Consider the following 14,666-nt stretch of genomic DNA (forward strand, 5'->3'; position numbering starts at 1 on the left):
GGAGAACAAGGCTATTTCCTGCCTTGTACCACTACAGAATAAAGACAACACAATCTTTAAAGCTTTTTGTTAAACCATCCATGTCAATGTTTCCAGTACAGTTGTTTGTATTCCAAAGTCTCAGGCCCAGCAAATACTTATTACATTTATTAGCAGAATGACAAGGTATACTCAATAGACTAGATTTAATAAGCTACTTTTTAAAGTTAAACTAAACTATTGCAAAATTTTCCAGTTTTACAAACCACTTGATTTGTGTGTTCTGTAGTTTGTGTAGATACACGGCTAACGGAGCATACTGAGTACTATTAAAAACAACAACTTCCTATGCTGCTTTCTACAAGCCACTCATGCATGTGTAGACTGTTGGTGTGATGTCCTAGCAGCAACTCGGATTGCAGGACTGACAGGATCATTTCTTTATAAAAGTTTTCTCATCGCCAAGACCGAGGTGGTCTTACTGCAGTATTGGTCTTGACTGAACATGTTTTGTTCAGGACATGAAGCAAACTCTGTATTGAATTGAAGCATCTCAGCACGCAGGTGGCATTTTTGATGTTTTAGAAACGGTCGTCAGCGCGAGGGGAGAAATCCTCCTGCCTCTGCTACATTTTCAAAAACTTCCTTTATCCAGGGTACATAATTGGCGACTCGTGTGTAGGCACCGTATTTCCCTGCTTCAGCACAACCCTCCCCCCAACTGACTATCCCTAGCAGGTACCAAGTGTCACGGTAAGACACAGCAAAAGGGCCTCCACTGTCTCCCTTGCAGGCATCCTGGGCTTTGTCTGCATAGCCAGCACAGAACATGTTATCAGTAATGAGTTTCGCTGTCGATTGCCTGCACGTTTCCATGCTGACTATGGGCAGCTTGACTTTCATGAGGAAGCGCGTCCCAGGACCCCTGGCATGTGTGGAACCCCATCCGCTCACCATCCCCTTAGTCCCTTCTGCAGTCAACAAGGTTGCCAGGTTAGGACTGGGCAAGCAAATGGGAAGTACATATTCATTAAATACAACGTCACTGCTCAAATAGAGCAAAGCAATGTCGCCGTTGTAGTTGTCTGAGTCATAGTGTGGATGTACCCAGCTCTGTTGCACTTCAATCTTCTGTTCTTTCACTTCTCTTTGGTGTTTGTCAAAGTCTCCTGCAGATGAACAGACAAAGCTGTTAGAGAATTCTAAAGCCCTTCTGTAAGACTTGGGCTACGTCTACACTGGCCCCAAATTCCGGAAAAGGGATGCAAAGCAGGTAAGTCAGCATAGGGAAATCCGCGGGGGATTTAAATAAACATGTCCGCCGCTTATTCAGGTAGGAATAAGAGATCCTCCGGAAAAGGGCTTTATTCTGGAGGATCAGGCCACTCTAGACGCTTTTTTCTGGCTTTTCCCCAAGTCGGAAAAAAAGCAGCGGACATGTTTATTTAAATCTGTGGGGGATATTTAAATCCCCTGCAGATTTCCCTATGCTGACTTACCTGCTTTGCATCCCTTTTCCGGAATTTGGGGCCAGTGTAGACGTAGCCTTGGGGGGGAAGCAACTATCTAAGTGAATTAATACTTTTATCTTCCAAATTAAATCAAAATAAGCTTCTCCACCAGTGAAACCACCTGTGGAGATGACAGGCTGACAAGACCGTGGCATGGGGGAGGAAAACTACCTGAAATTGTTTAGCGTGAGAGGGTCTTGGGTCCACGCCACCATGTTCTTGAAGAATTTAGATGTATTTCAAAACACCAACAACAGTTTAACTACAGGTGCAAAACTAGTTGGAACGAGAATTAAAATTCTGCTCCCTCTCTCTATTCAAATGAACACTGGACCTCTTGGCTATGTCTACACTGGCGAGTTCTTGCACAAGAACGGCCGTTCTGCCGCAGATTGTCCACACTGCCTGCCTGCTCTTGCGCAAGAAGGTTTACAGTAAAGCGTGGGAAGAGAGGGATTATTGCGCAAGAGCAACGCTCTTTTCTATCAAGTGTAAGCCCTCACGGAAGAGCACTTGCACAAGAGGGCAGTGTGGATGCACAACAGGGGTTTCTTGCGCAAGAAAGCCCCATGGCTAAAATGGCCATCAGAGCTATCTTGCGCAAGAGAGCATCCACACTGCCATAGATATTCTTGCGCAAAAGCACGTGGCAGTGTGGACATGTTCTTGCAAAAGAACCCTCGCACAAGGGCTACGTCTACACTGGCCCCTTTTCCGGAAGGGGCATGTAAATTTCATGAGTCGTAGTAGGGAAATGCGCGGGGGATTTAAATATCCCCCGCGGCATTTAAATAAAAATGTCCGCCGCTTTTTTCCGGCTTTTAAAAAAGCCGGAAAAGAGCGTCTACACTGGCCCCGATCCTCCGGAAAAAGTGCCCTTTTCCGGAGGATCTTATTCCTACTTCAAAGTACTTTGGCACTTCAAAGTACTTTGAAGTAGGAATAAGATCCTCCGGAAAAGGGCACTTTTTCTGGAGGATCGGGGCCAGTGTAGACGCTCTTTTCCGGCTTTTTTAAAAGCTGGAAAAAAGCGGCGGACATTTTTATTTAAATGCCGCGGGGGATATTTAAATCCCCCGCGCATTTCCCTACTACGACTCATGAAATTTACATGCCCCTTCCGGAAAAGGGGCCAGTGTAGACGAGCCCAAGATGTTTTTGCGCAAGAACCTGCCAGTGTAGAGGTAGCCCTTGATGGAAACAAGCCAGTTTAAAGCAGCTATTGAAATCACTCCTCCTTAGCAATGTCATGTCTATGGATAGATTAAGAGCAGAGGATACAGAGTCAAGTTGCCAGTGTTGCAGGTATTCAGTTTCCTCCCCAAGAAAACTTTACTCCAGTCTAAGGGGGAAGAAATTTAACACAAGACTTCAAAGCGAAGCCTCTGACCTGTCATTCATGCTTAAATTTGACACTTTACGAATGGGCCTTAACTAAGATGCTAATTATCTTACCCATTACAAAGATAGCTTCCCCAATTATCACCTCTAATATCATTACCTCATAGACATTAACCTCACCCCCACCATCCTCCCTCTGTTCTAAAATGTGATTTGTCTATTTTATATGTGTTCACTTTTTTTGATTGTATCCTTTGGTATATATGGTTGTGCCAATTTTCTTCCACTATTTGATCTGAGGAAGTGGGTCTGGCCCATGAAAGCTCATCACCTAGTAAACCATCTTGTTAGTCTTTAAAGTGCTGCATAGTCCTGTCTTTTGTTTAACAAGGTGACTTGACTCTTCATAGGACTACAGAGCTATCCTAACTAGGAATTTTCATATCTCCTAATGCAGCCACTAGTGAATTTATCTGTAAAGGCCAGTAAGTACGGTCCTCATTTTACAGGGGAAGAACTGAGGCACCGCCCAAGAAATCTTTGGCAAAGCTGGGAATTAAACCCAAGGCTCTCCTGTCCTAGTCCAGTGCTTCAACTACAGACTTAACTTCTTCCTCCTCCTCCTCCTCCAGTCCATTCATTCCTGCTCGAAGGAATTAGAATCCTGCATTCAGCTGCTAAGTAAGTTCTGCTGATTCCCTAAGACAGGTGTGATGTGTTACTTTCACCATCTTATACCATGAGAAAAACTAGCATGATCTGCTCAGAGGACTCTAGGTGCACATGCTGGAAGGTCCTGCAGGAAAGCTTAAGAACAGCCAAACTTGGGCTGACGTTGGTTTTACGAGTAGTGCCTCTGCTAACCGCAGGGCTGCCCTACCAGCTGCAGAAATAAGAACCAGATACACAAAGCTGAAAGTAACTCAGCTCCTGCTTGTGGGTTCCTTGACCATCGCCACAGCACAGACTGCATTTGCAGGATGGGAAGTTAGAAAGAAACACAACCTGAGCCGGGAGACTCAAAGAACTGGACTATCCCAGATGCCTTTGCAGCCACTTCTCCCAGCAGCCCCATGTTTTCAGATTGTGTCTTGAAGTGTAAAGACTTTTACACTTGCAAGTTCACTCACCTACAGTAACATGATGTGGTCTAACAATGTCAAGGCAGTGGGCAGCAGTGACCACCCAGCGGCTGCTGATTAAACTCCCGCCACAGACTCCATAACCTCGGCTCGTTTGGATAAAAACCTAAGGTGAAAAAACAAGAGCGAGCACATGGGGATTGTTTCAGGGCTTATTGCAATGTAGCAGTTCCCCAGAGAACATAATTAACTTTATGATGCAGCATTTTTGTGTGCTGATCCTCGGGTGCATGTTTCCAAGGCGTGGGATTATGGAACATGATAAGATTGTATGGACAGAGCAGAACCACCACCAGACCAGGGTAGAAATTCAAGCAGAAGGTGATACCCAAAATGGATTTGCAAGTCTTGCAGAGAAACAAATCTAATGCGAACGCCAGCACTAGCTGTCAAGCTTTGGGTGATGCTAGAACAAAAGGAAGGTAAGTCAATGCCCAGAAACAGAGCCCCCTAGTTTAAAAAATCCCATGTATGAAGCTGCACAAGAAGAGGGAAAGTTAAGGGACAAGGCAAGAAACACAAATATTGGAAATAACCCCGGGTACCTTCCATTTTAGGTGAGTGGAAATCGTGAGCACTGAGCCTGCGTCTCACAGGTGTCTCAGCAAAATCCCCAACAAACAAAACAGAAAAACACAAACTTGCCCTTCAGGGTGATCTGGGAAGGGTAAAAGTGAGGCTGCTTTTTAATAGCAGATGGGCAGTGCCCAGGTGCTGTCTACCCTGCGTGGAATGTTCACTTGGCTAAGGAATCAACGCCGCACCCCCTTTAATTAAAAGTGTGGAGAAAGCTCAAAATACACAGCCCTGAAATGGCCAACAAGTCCGCAACCAAAGCCAAGGGCAACCAGACTTGAGATTGCTGATGTTTTAAACATTAAAATTAAAGAGGTAAAGAAATCGCTGGTGGGAAAATGCTACAAATCTTCATGCCCCTTTATAACACAGCATCAGAAAGAATTAAAAAAGGGAGCCAGCTCAGGATAAAGGTGTAGCTATTCCTGACCATGATTAAGACAGGCATTAAACCTTAGTGTTTGGTATTTCTGGATTTTTTGAGTGCTTGATGCTTATCCATTTTGGTCCTGATTCTGAACCCCTGTACAGTGCTTTGGAACGTGAGTGATGACCCACAAGTCGATGGAGCGGTTAAAAGAGTGGAGACTCAGGCCCTATTGTACTGTTCATGTAAACACACAGCAAGTGGCAAAGTAAAATGAAGAACGGGATGGAACTAGCTTGGAGTCTGTTTTAGGATATGAACCCCCAGGAAGGACTCAAAAGAAATCACAGGTGCAATAGTGGAACGCCAGACCTTATAACAATTGTTAGCATGTGGTTATTCTGAAGAAAGAAAATTGGAGCCCACTAAGTAAAGACTCAAACAGAAATACAAAAAAAAAAAAATCTTTACTGCAGTGAGTATAACATTCCTGGACTTTCCACATTGATTTAGATGTAATTTTCATTCATGGATCATATATGACATTATTTTGCTGGAGTTTTCAAAGGAGACAGAGTATGTCTACACTTGCACCCTAGTTTGAACTAGGGTACAAGTATAGACATACCCTAAGGGAGTTAGGCATATTAAGCCCATCTGAGACTCCTCAAGTCAATTTTCATTGGCCTTAACAAGAGCTGAAGGAAGCCCTTAGAGGAGAAGGCGATATGTTAAAAATGCCTCAACTGCATGTATCTAGCGAATTGAGGAGTCCTTCTGCTTGCTAAGTGGGTGAAGAGATCAGGTTGACAGCACGGTGCTAGACGAAGAAATACTGACTGAAATCCTTCATCTTATCTGTTATGTATCGCTGGACACCACTGAAGGGAAACTCGCTTGACTAATCTATTGGTCTAAATACAAGGCAGGATCCAGAAGAAGTTCAGATGACATGGCCACCTTGCCAAAAACACCTGAGAGTTCTAGAAGCAGTGATGATGCAGCTCAACACGTAAAGTAAGAAATACGGATGAAGCGCACACAGGCAGAAGGCTAAACGCATTTTCATTATGCATATGGACAAAACCACAGAGGATAGGAAAGAGTTAGGAGGCTTGCTCCCTGAGTTGGCTGCTATATGCTGTTTCAAGCTGAGAGCAGCCTCATGCGTGAATATAAAGATCTATGAAAGACGTGTCTCTAAAGAGCACGTGCCTTTCCCGCTGAGGAGAGCCGGGGGGTCCAATCCATGGTTCTATCAGGCAAGATGCGTGGAGCAGAAACAGAGCCACTCCCCACACCGATCATGCAGAAGCTGAACTCGAAAGCGTGAGCCATGAAAATACTTGCCACTGACCGCTGGGGAAACGAGTCATCGAGAGCGAAGGACACGCTGGAGACTGAAAATGAAGTGGCTGGCTGAACAGCGAGAAGCTCTAAGCTAGATAGAATATATTTGGGAATGAGGTAACTGCAGCATGGGCCACCCGGAGAGAAGCTGCAGAGAAACATTGAGGCCCGATGAGGTTCTGTTTGGCCCAGAACAGGGATCCTTGGCAAAACCTTGCCGAGGGCCTTGCTGTGCTCCAGTGCAGGCAGTGGGAAGGGAAGGAGATGCAGCACGCAAGAGAAACGGTACCTGCCAAGGGCAGCTGCCACGATGGCAGAACGATCCTCCAGTTACCCTGGTATCGCTGGGCTCTGCCGTTTGGAAGACACGGGTCCAGCTGGGTAGGTCCCCGCCTGTCAGGTTTCCTTCAGCGTCGGTCTGAGTCAGGCCATCGTGCACATTCTGCTCCTTCGCTGCCTCACTGAGCCCAGAGGTGCCCCCCTCTGCTGACCCACTGAGCCTGGGAGTACCCCCTGCTACCCACTCACTGAGTGTGGGGGCACCACCCTTTGCTGTCCCATTGATCCCAGGGATGTCCTCCTCTGCCGATTCAGTGAGTCTGGGGGTGCCCTCTTCTGCCGTCCCATTGAACCTGGGGGTGCCCACCTCTATTGATTCATTGAGTCTGGGGGTGCCCTCCTCTGCCGTCCCATTGAACCTGGGGGTGCCCACCTCTATTGATTCATTGAGTCTGCGGGTGCCCTCCTCTGCCGTCCCATTGAACCTGGGGGTGCCCACCTCTATTGATTCATTGAATCTGCGGGTGCCCCCCTCTGTTGTCCTGTTGGACCTGGGGGTGCCCGCCTCTGCTGATTCATTGAACCTGGGGGTGCCCCCCTCTTCCGTCCTGTTGGACCTGGGGGTGCCCGCCTTTGCTGATTCATTGAACCTGGGGGTGCCCACCTCTATTGATTCATTGAGTCTGCGGGTGCCCCCCTCTGTTGTCCTGTTGGACCTGGGGGTGCCCGCCTCTGCTGATTCATTGAACCTGGGGGTGCCCACCTCTATTGATTCATTGAGTCTGGGGGTGCCCCCCTTTGTTGTCCTGTTGGACCTGGGGGTGCCCGCCTCTGCTGATTCATTGAGTCTGCGGGTGCCCTCCTCTGCTGTCCTGTTGGACCTGGGGGCACCTCTCTTCACCTTCCCATTGAGCTTGGGAGCTTCCTGCTCCACCCTCCTACTGGGCCTAGAGGCAACTTCCTGCGCAGCCTGCGTGGACTTTTGAATCAGGCCGCAGGGGTAACGAGCTGAGAAACAGGAAAAACAGCCGGTGGGTTTAGGTGTCACGTGTTGATCCCTAAGCTAATTCTGCTCTGCTGAGCCCTGGGCCACCCGCAGCCCCTTCCCAGCGCCCAAGCGCAGGCAAAGAGCTGTGCAGTGAGCACCCACTCCTAGAGCGAACGCCCTGCCCCACGGGAGCCTGGCTCTGTGCCTGCCCACGACCTCCCGTGACTCGCGCCAACACTGTCCTAAGGGAGGCCGCGTCTGGCACCTCCCCGCGCGCCCCGTGGCCGCGCTGAGTCAGCGGCGTGCTCGCTCCACCTGGGACGGCGGGGAGTCCTCTGCTTCCCGCTCGCCGGGAACTCCTCCCTCCTGAGGTGCTGCCGACCGAAACTACCAGTCCCAGGGGGTACTTGGGATTCCAGGTCAGGGGTCGCCTTTAGCCAAAGGGTCCCAGTGGAGGAAAAGCCAGATTTCCCCAGCGGCTGGGGGTCCCGTCGGCTGCAGTCCTGCCCCAGATTTTCCCATCGATTCACTGGGGCACGTGGGCAGCCCAGAGGGAAGGGCAGTGGCTGAGACCCTGTTCTGCTCGTCACGCGACGTAAGCCGGCGTCCCGGAGCCCTTACCTGACTGGAGACAGCTCTTCCCGTCCTCCCCCAGCGCGTACCCCTGCGCGCAGGAGCACACCACCCCAAGGGGGAGGGCAGCGTCTTGGCAATACTGCCAGCAGCCGCCGTTCTTGTACCAGCACTCCAGCTTCTCTGCAGGGGGACACAAGGGTGTGCTTAGTCCTTGCTAGGAAAGGGCCCGGGAGCTTCCAGCTATTCGATCAACTGCTCAGAGTGGGGGGCAGCGGAGAGAAACCCCCACGTCCCACAAATGGACTGAACCATCACATGCTGCCAACCACGGGCGTCACCTTTCCCTCCCTTTGCCCCTTTATTACAGTCACACCTAGAGGCCGTCGCTGCAGCAAGGTGTGCTAGGTGCTGTCCTGACAGCAGGAGAGACAGGCGCTGCTGGGGAGACCTTACAGCCCGCTCTGTGCTTCTTCCAGTCTCCCTTCTGCGATTAGTCTGTAAGCGCCTGGGGGCAGGGCGGTGCTGCACACAGTGTGCATGTGACGAGAAGCGGGTGACAAATGGGAGGCAATGAAGCACCACAGAGGGCTCCACGATGGACAAAGGACCCGTCTGTCTGAATTGTTCTTCGTTCTCACTGATACTGAGTTTGCACAGTTGTGACGCCAACAGGCGGAACCGAACCCGGGGCCTCGGCAGCATCGTGCATGAGCTGGAAGCCAACTGGCTCTCAGCTCAGGCTAGAGAGCAGACTCGTTCGCGCGCTCTCTCTCAGTGGTCGAAGTGCTGCTCTGCAGGACAGTGAACCGCACCCAGGAGGCGTGTGGGTTACACAGTAACTCCCTGTCCTTGCTTGCAGCCACAGATGGCGTCTCAATGAAGGAGTCAGCAGCTTTTTTTAAAAAGGCAGCAGCCCCGCCATTTTGTTCTACAGTTGTTCCTGCGACTGCTGTGTGGCTTTAGGGGAGGGATAGCTCAGTGGTTCAAGCATTGGCCGACTAAACCCAGGGTTGTGAGTTCAATCCTTGAGGGAACCATTTAGGGATCTGGGGTAAATCTGTCAGGGATGGTACTTGGTCCTGCCGTGAGGGCAGGGCACTGGACTCCATGACCTCTCGAGGTCCCTTCCAGCCCTATGAGATAGGTGTATCTTTAAAAAGCTTATTGCATGCTGAGCTTTGACGCAGTCGAGGAAGCTGATTAATGGAGCCTCCAGGCATGCAGCTCTGTGATCCCAGCGTCTCTCTCGCTGGTCGGAGGGCACCAGCGCTGCTGCGTATCACCCAGGCCGGTGGCGTTAATAAGCAACACTCAGCCCTGCACATAGACCCCGCACAGGTGCCTAGCGGTGTTCTCTGTAAGCCAGGCGCTTATGTGGCCTCTCAGGATTCAAATGCTGCCCAACTGATCAGCAGTGCGCCCACGGTAGGATTTTGTCTCCACAGGCGGTGCGCATTCACACCTGCCTCGGTGCGCACACATTTATTCTGCACTAGGATGGAAAAGACCAGAGAGAACTCGGGTGCCGAAGGGTGAATTTCTTCAATTGCTCATGGCTCCGTGTGCACAGCCGCACTCACCTGTTTCACACAGCTTTCCCTGGAACAGGGGGGGGCAGATACAGAGATAATCGTAGTGTTTCAGTTTGCAGAGTCCACCGTTCTTGCAGGGATTCTCTTTGCAGGGATTTAAACCTGTTTGGAAGAAGAAACACGCGTTGTGCTACCTGCTCACATACGGTTCCGGGGCTTAGCGAGGAAGCTGACACGCAATCTGTCTGCATCTTCTCTCCACGCCGCCTCGTGGCAACCAACAATCTCCCCCTCGCCTACCTTTGTAATGAAACCAAAACTCCGTCTGCAAGAAACAACCACGAGAGAGGAAAACCGTAATTAACAGGGCACGACACATCCCCTACTGACTACATGCATTCTGAAATAAGGGTCCCTGGAGCATTTTTCCTTCTCTAATCTAGACTGGTGCTATGAGTTCACCCTTAGCTGCTGAGAGCAACTCTTTGGCCAGCCAGTTAACCACAAGATCACAGTGACAGTTAACTGGTTAAACTAGTAGTGAACCAGATAGAAAAGAGGCACTAGGCCTTCAGAGCCAGCGTGCGCTCTCTTGTCAAGGATACCTAGTTTCTGGTTGGTAGTTTAATTACATTTTTACAATTAGCTAATAATAATAAGCGACATTATAAAGTTTGTTTATCATTAGCACCCTAGTGACCTTCGGGCTTGTGCTTTATCAGACACTAGAACTTCTGGGTGAGAGCTTTTCTTTGTACCTCCCCACTGCTCAGCTATTGCTTGCTGCTTTCCTGACGTTATTGTCCTCACCGTTTTCTCCTGCGACTTGAAAATCTCCTTTGCCTCCTCGAAGGAGCACGTTTCCTCAAAGCATTCTCTCTCCAAGTTCCCTGAGTGAATCTCCTCCAGGAACTGGTTAGCGCGTTTACGGACCTTCAGCACCTGGTGAGCTTCATCTTGACTCACAAACACTATGAACACAAAATTGGAAGTGACCATTAATGCTGTCACACAAAGCCAAAACTTCATCCTGAGGAGAGAAAAGAGTAACTTATGCTTCCACTTGGCCAAACAACACAGCAGAGGAGACGACTTTCCAACAATCAGAACAGATGTAAGAACAATTTCACGCAGTTTGACTGTGCCCTGACAAGATCAGTATGCCTCTCGGTCATGGTCCACTGAACAGTATTTCAGTGGATTTAAGAGTATTTCATTTAAAAGGATCCAGTCTCAAAATTCATGGCTTTGGGTTAAAGTTCATTTATTTATGTTAATGACCAGCTATAGGGTTAGGCTGATCTCAGTTAATCATGGACTTACTGTGTCCAAATGAAATTTAAAAAATTATCTAAATGTTTTATGTCCAAGATATACAAACAGAGCGTTCAGGCCCTATTCTGTGCGATCTCAAAGAAACCCGAGACAAGAAACATGCAGCAGAAAAGAAAGCGAACAGCCTGAATAGGTGTCAGCAATAAAGCAGACCCCGCTTGCCTGGTTATAACGCTTTTTGGCAGGACGTTTCTTCCACCGTAAAACAACTCTGGATAAAAAAGGAGCTTCTGATAGACCAGAGCAGCGGAGGAAATTCTACAGTACTTCTCACCCACCTGCTTAGCTGTTGCTTATAAGCCCCTTTGTGACCATATCAGAACCTGTAGGAAACAGCTTAAAAGGAAGTTACCACCACTTGACTTCATGCCGCCTTGTGAAAAGTTCCCCACTTATCCTTTGCTCGGGCAGTGCTATCATGCTCTTCCCATTTTGGCTAAAGCATCCGGTGTAGACTGTACACTGAAGGTCAAATGTTCAGTTTGGCATGTGTGATGTTCACAAGGACTGTGGTCACTTTCCCATTGAACAGTGGCACTGGGCGAAGTAGGCGACCCATATAAGAGGCTGTTAAGCAGTACTCAGGCTCCTGTAATTAAGTCATGGTATCCCTGCACCTCTGCCTTGGGAAACAATCATGCAGTTCTTGCATCAGTAAATTACTAGCCCTAGGAGCTTGGAACCCAATGGAAGAAGTTAGATTGTTATCATTGTCTCAGTGTAAGAGAAGAACTCCAAAACTGTAGGAGTTGTAATCAACAGCTTCACCGGACAGATAAAAGGGAACTTCCTGCTGACCAAGCTAGGAGCTGTCCAAAGCTCGTCTCAGCTAGAAGTCACTCTGAGGCCAGGTCTACGCTAAAAGGGATCAAATCAAGATACCAAACTCCAGCTACATAATTAACATACCTTAACTCAAGTCTCCACACAGTTTCAACAGCAGGAGGCCAATGGGAGCAAACGCTCCTGTTGGCTTCCTTTACTCCTCAAGAGGACTGATGCCGACAGGGGCACCCTCTGAGTTTGATTTAGCGGGTCTTTATTGGACCTGCTAAATCAAACTCCGGAAGATGGATCGCAACAGTGTCGATCTTCTCCATCGTGAAGACAGCCCTGAGGTAAATTTTCTAACTGCCTGCCTGATCTAAAGCACTTAAATGTGTCCTGACCCTGCAATCAGATACATGAGGCTTTTTGGTGTTTTTGCCATTTCTAGTCACAGGATTGGGTTGTCGGGCAGCATTGTGGGACCCGGTGCATAGAGCACTAGGCTGAAAGTCAGGAGACCCGAGTTCTGTTCCCATCTCTAATACTGACCTGTGTATAAGGTCACTTCATTTCTCATTACAGCTCTGCAAAAACGGGGTTACTGACTCTGTCCTTTGCACAGAGCTACCCAGGACGAGTGCTGCAGAGCAGTTGTATTAAATCACACCAAACCCATATTCAGGTGCCTAACTTTGGTCACTAAGAATGTGGCCCTCTGTGCCTAACTCATGGAGTCCCATAGGGCCGGCATCACAAGGCCGTTACTGGGGCTCAGGCAGGAAGCTCAGATATGGTGAGGTCATTAATAACTAGGAACAACGCCCATTTTGTGCCTGGGCATTTCAGGAAGTGCCTCTCGCCAGATATCCCCTCAGGAATCTGCACTCAGAAAACAGGTGCAGTGTAACTGTAACAGCAGGCTCTCGGGGTGAGACAGTAACGCCCAGAAGTTCCTACCTGAAAATGAAACCGACCAGCTGCCATAGATGGAACACGTTAGCAAGAGAAGTGTCGCCAGGGAGGCGCCTCTCGCCATGTTCGTGGCCATACAGAATCCTCAGCTTCACAGACCCTTGCCTGGCGAAAAGGAGAAGGAATCGCTAGCCAGATCCTGGACAACCGCTACGTGCTGCTCCCAGCTTGCCAGAGAGAGAGAGAAATGGACGCAAGGGAAAAGAGGAGGCAACGCAGAGAAAAACGAGGTCTCATTGATCTGACCCCATTTGTGTTCCCCAAGAGCCATTGCACACCGCTCACAAGGCAAAGCGAGCGGCCGTCAGAGCCCAGGAAAGTGGCAACGGGCAGAGCCTGAGCCAAGTCCATGGGAAGACACTGACTGACTTCAGTGGGCTTTGGAGCTGGCCAGTTCCACTCTGAGCCCTGTTAAAGGTCCTTGACGACCCTTGGGCCCAGCTCTGGCTTGCATGTTGGCTGGTCGAGCTGGGGCTGTGTAGCGGCTGTGAGCTCCTGGTGGGCTTGTCAAGTGAGCTCCGAATGCTGGACGGGACATAGCGAGCCACCTTCCCGTGCAAGCCCACAACAGCAGCGCACACCTGCCAGCCAGGGGATTTCTTCATAGGCTCCAAACGACAGGGAACCTGACAAGGAGGGCAGTGCAGTCCAGGGGAGCCAATGGGGGGGAGGGGGGAGAAGGGGGAATCCATGCTCCCAGAAAGGGCGGGGCTTTGGCAGAAGGGGTGGGGCCAGGGCAGTCAGCCCTCAGCACTGCCCAGAGCAGCCATGTCACCACCCCCATCCCTTAGAGCCACCAGGCCCCGCTGTGCAGCACTCTGGTGGCAATTGAAAGGGCGCTGGGTGCCACCACTATAGCGGAAGCAGCCACCAGGCTCTTTTGACTTGCTGGGCCCTGGGGCAACTGCCCCCTTTGCCCTCCCCCCCATCGGCTGCTTTTTCGCACTGACAGAAAGCCAGGGCCCAGCCCACCCACACCCATAGAGGGCCACAGTTACAATCACTTACCGTTGTAGGTGCTCAACGCGCTATTGGGATGGACACCAACGACAGCCGTGGGGGCCTGGCAGTTGATCATTTAACCGAGCACAAATATTGACAGAGGCAGCGCAGCCCTTTGGAGCCCACCGGGCCAACCTGCCCTCTCATGTAGAAATGGTTTTGTTCCGTCCTGCAAGCCAGCACTAACGGCGGTTTCCCTGCTTCACGGGGAGGGCTGTGAGTGTAGCATTTATGCACTTGGGGGCGGGTTTCTGATCCCATTCTTTGGCAGTGCACTGCTATCCCCTGGCTTGAACGACACACTAATGCGTCAGCTCTACAAATATCTGCTGCAATCGGTGACCCTCAGATTTATGCACGGAGGAGCCATTTGCGGGAAGGCAAATGTCGCCCCCTGACAGCCGTGGCTAATCATGGTTGCTGCCTTTAGTTGGAACCTTGGCTTAGATGTTTTAATGAGGTTATTCCTAACAGAAGAGGCAGCTCCGTCCTGCTAGCTCAGTAGGTAGCAACCCCCGCCCTGTACTCAGATGCAAAGTTCCCTGGGGTTCTTGCAAAAGTTTTCCTATCAAGAAACATCATCCTTCATTTAATTCCCTTTGTTACCCCCTCTGCCTTAACTCTAGTCCCAGATAAAACACACTATGCAAAGTCTCAGAGGGGTAGCCATGTTAGCTCGGAGCTGAAAAAATTAGGAGTCCTGTGGCACCTAAGAGACTAACAGATTTATTAGGGCACAAGCTTTTGTGGGAAAAGCCCACTTCATCAGGTGAATGGGAGTGGAAGTTTCAGAAGCAGGAGTATATATAAGGGAGAAGTTGCTTGTGTGAATGACGCTCATCAAGTCAGGGTGGAAGTGGGTCACTCATAGCATTTGGTATGGAGATGTGAGTATCCAGAGGGGAAATTGCCTTTGTAGTGCGTTAACCAGCTGAGATCCTTATTTTG

The 14,666-nt window shown here is 49.7% G+C and overlaps 1 protein-coding gene across 2 annotated transcripts; it reads right to left on the reverse strand.

The window, feature by feature from the left end:
• Positions 1-371: 371 nt before the first annotated feature.
• Positions 372-13,908, reverse strand: LOC102463181 (coagulation factor X-like). 2 transcript variants are annotated; one of them, XM_075937434.2, is made up of 9 exons: positions 13,725-13,908; positions 12,702-12,821; positions 10,452-10,612; positions 9,942-9,966; positions 9,690-9,803; positions 8,155-8,289; positions 6,556-7,553; positions 3,962-4,079; positions 372-1,148 (listed from the first exon to the last, which is right to left on the reverse strand). In XM_075937434.2, exons 2-9 carry the CDS (start codon positions 12,790-12,792, stop codon positions 574-576), a joined length of 2,217 nt encoding a protein of 738 aa, XP_075793549.2. In that variant the 5' UTR covers positions 12,793-12,821; positions 13,725-13,908; the 3' UTR covers positions 372-573. The 2 variants fall into 2 exon arrangements, with proteins under 2 accessions (XP_075793549.2, XP_075793550.2); XM_075937435.2 differs by having other exon boundaries at positions 12,702-12,883.
• Between the last annotated feature and the right edge of the window lie 758 nt (positions 13,909-14,666).

The sequence above is a fragment of the Pelodiscus sinensis genome, chromosome 10, assembly GCF_052426305.1.
Source record: "Pelodiscus sinensis isolate ZL-2025 chromosome 10, ASM5242630v1, whole genome shotgun sequence".
NCBI classification, from domain to species: domain Eukaryota; kingdom Metazoa; phylum Chordata; order Testudines; family Trionychidae; genus Pelodiscus; species Pelodiscus sinensis.

Coding starts and splice junctions, on each gene's coding strand:
- LOC102463181 (XM_075937434.2), bottom strand. CDS start 12,792: ATGGCCACGAACATGGCGAGAGGCGCCTCCCTGGCGACACTTCTCTTG. Junction 9,967..10,451: donor TCAAGTCGCAGGAGAAAACG/GTGAGGACAATA, acceptor TGTTTCTTGCAG/ACGGAGTTTTGGTTTCATTA. Junction 4,080..6,555: donor GTGGCAGCTGCCCTTGGCAG/GTACCGTTTCTC, acceptor TTTTCACCTTAG/GTTTTTATCCAAACGAGCCG.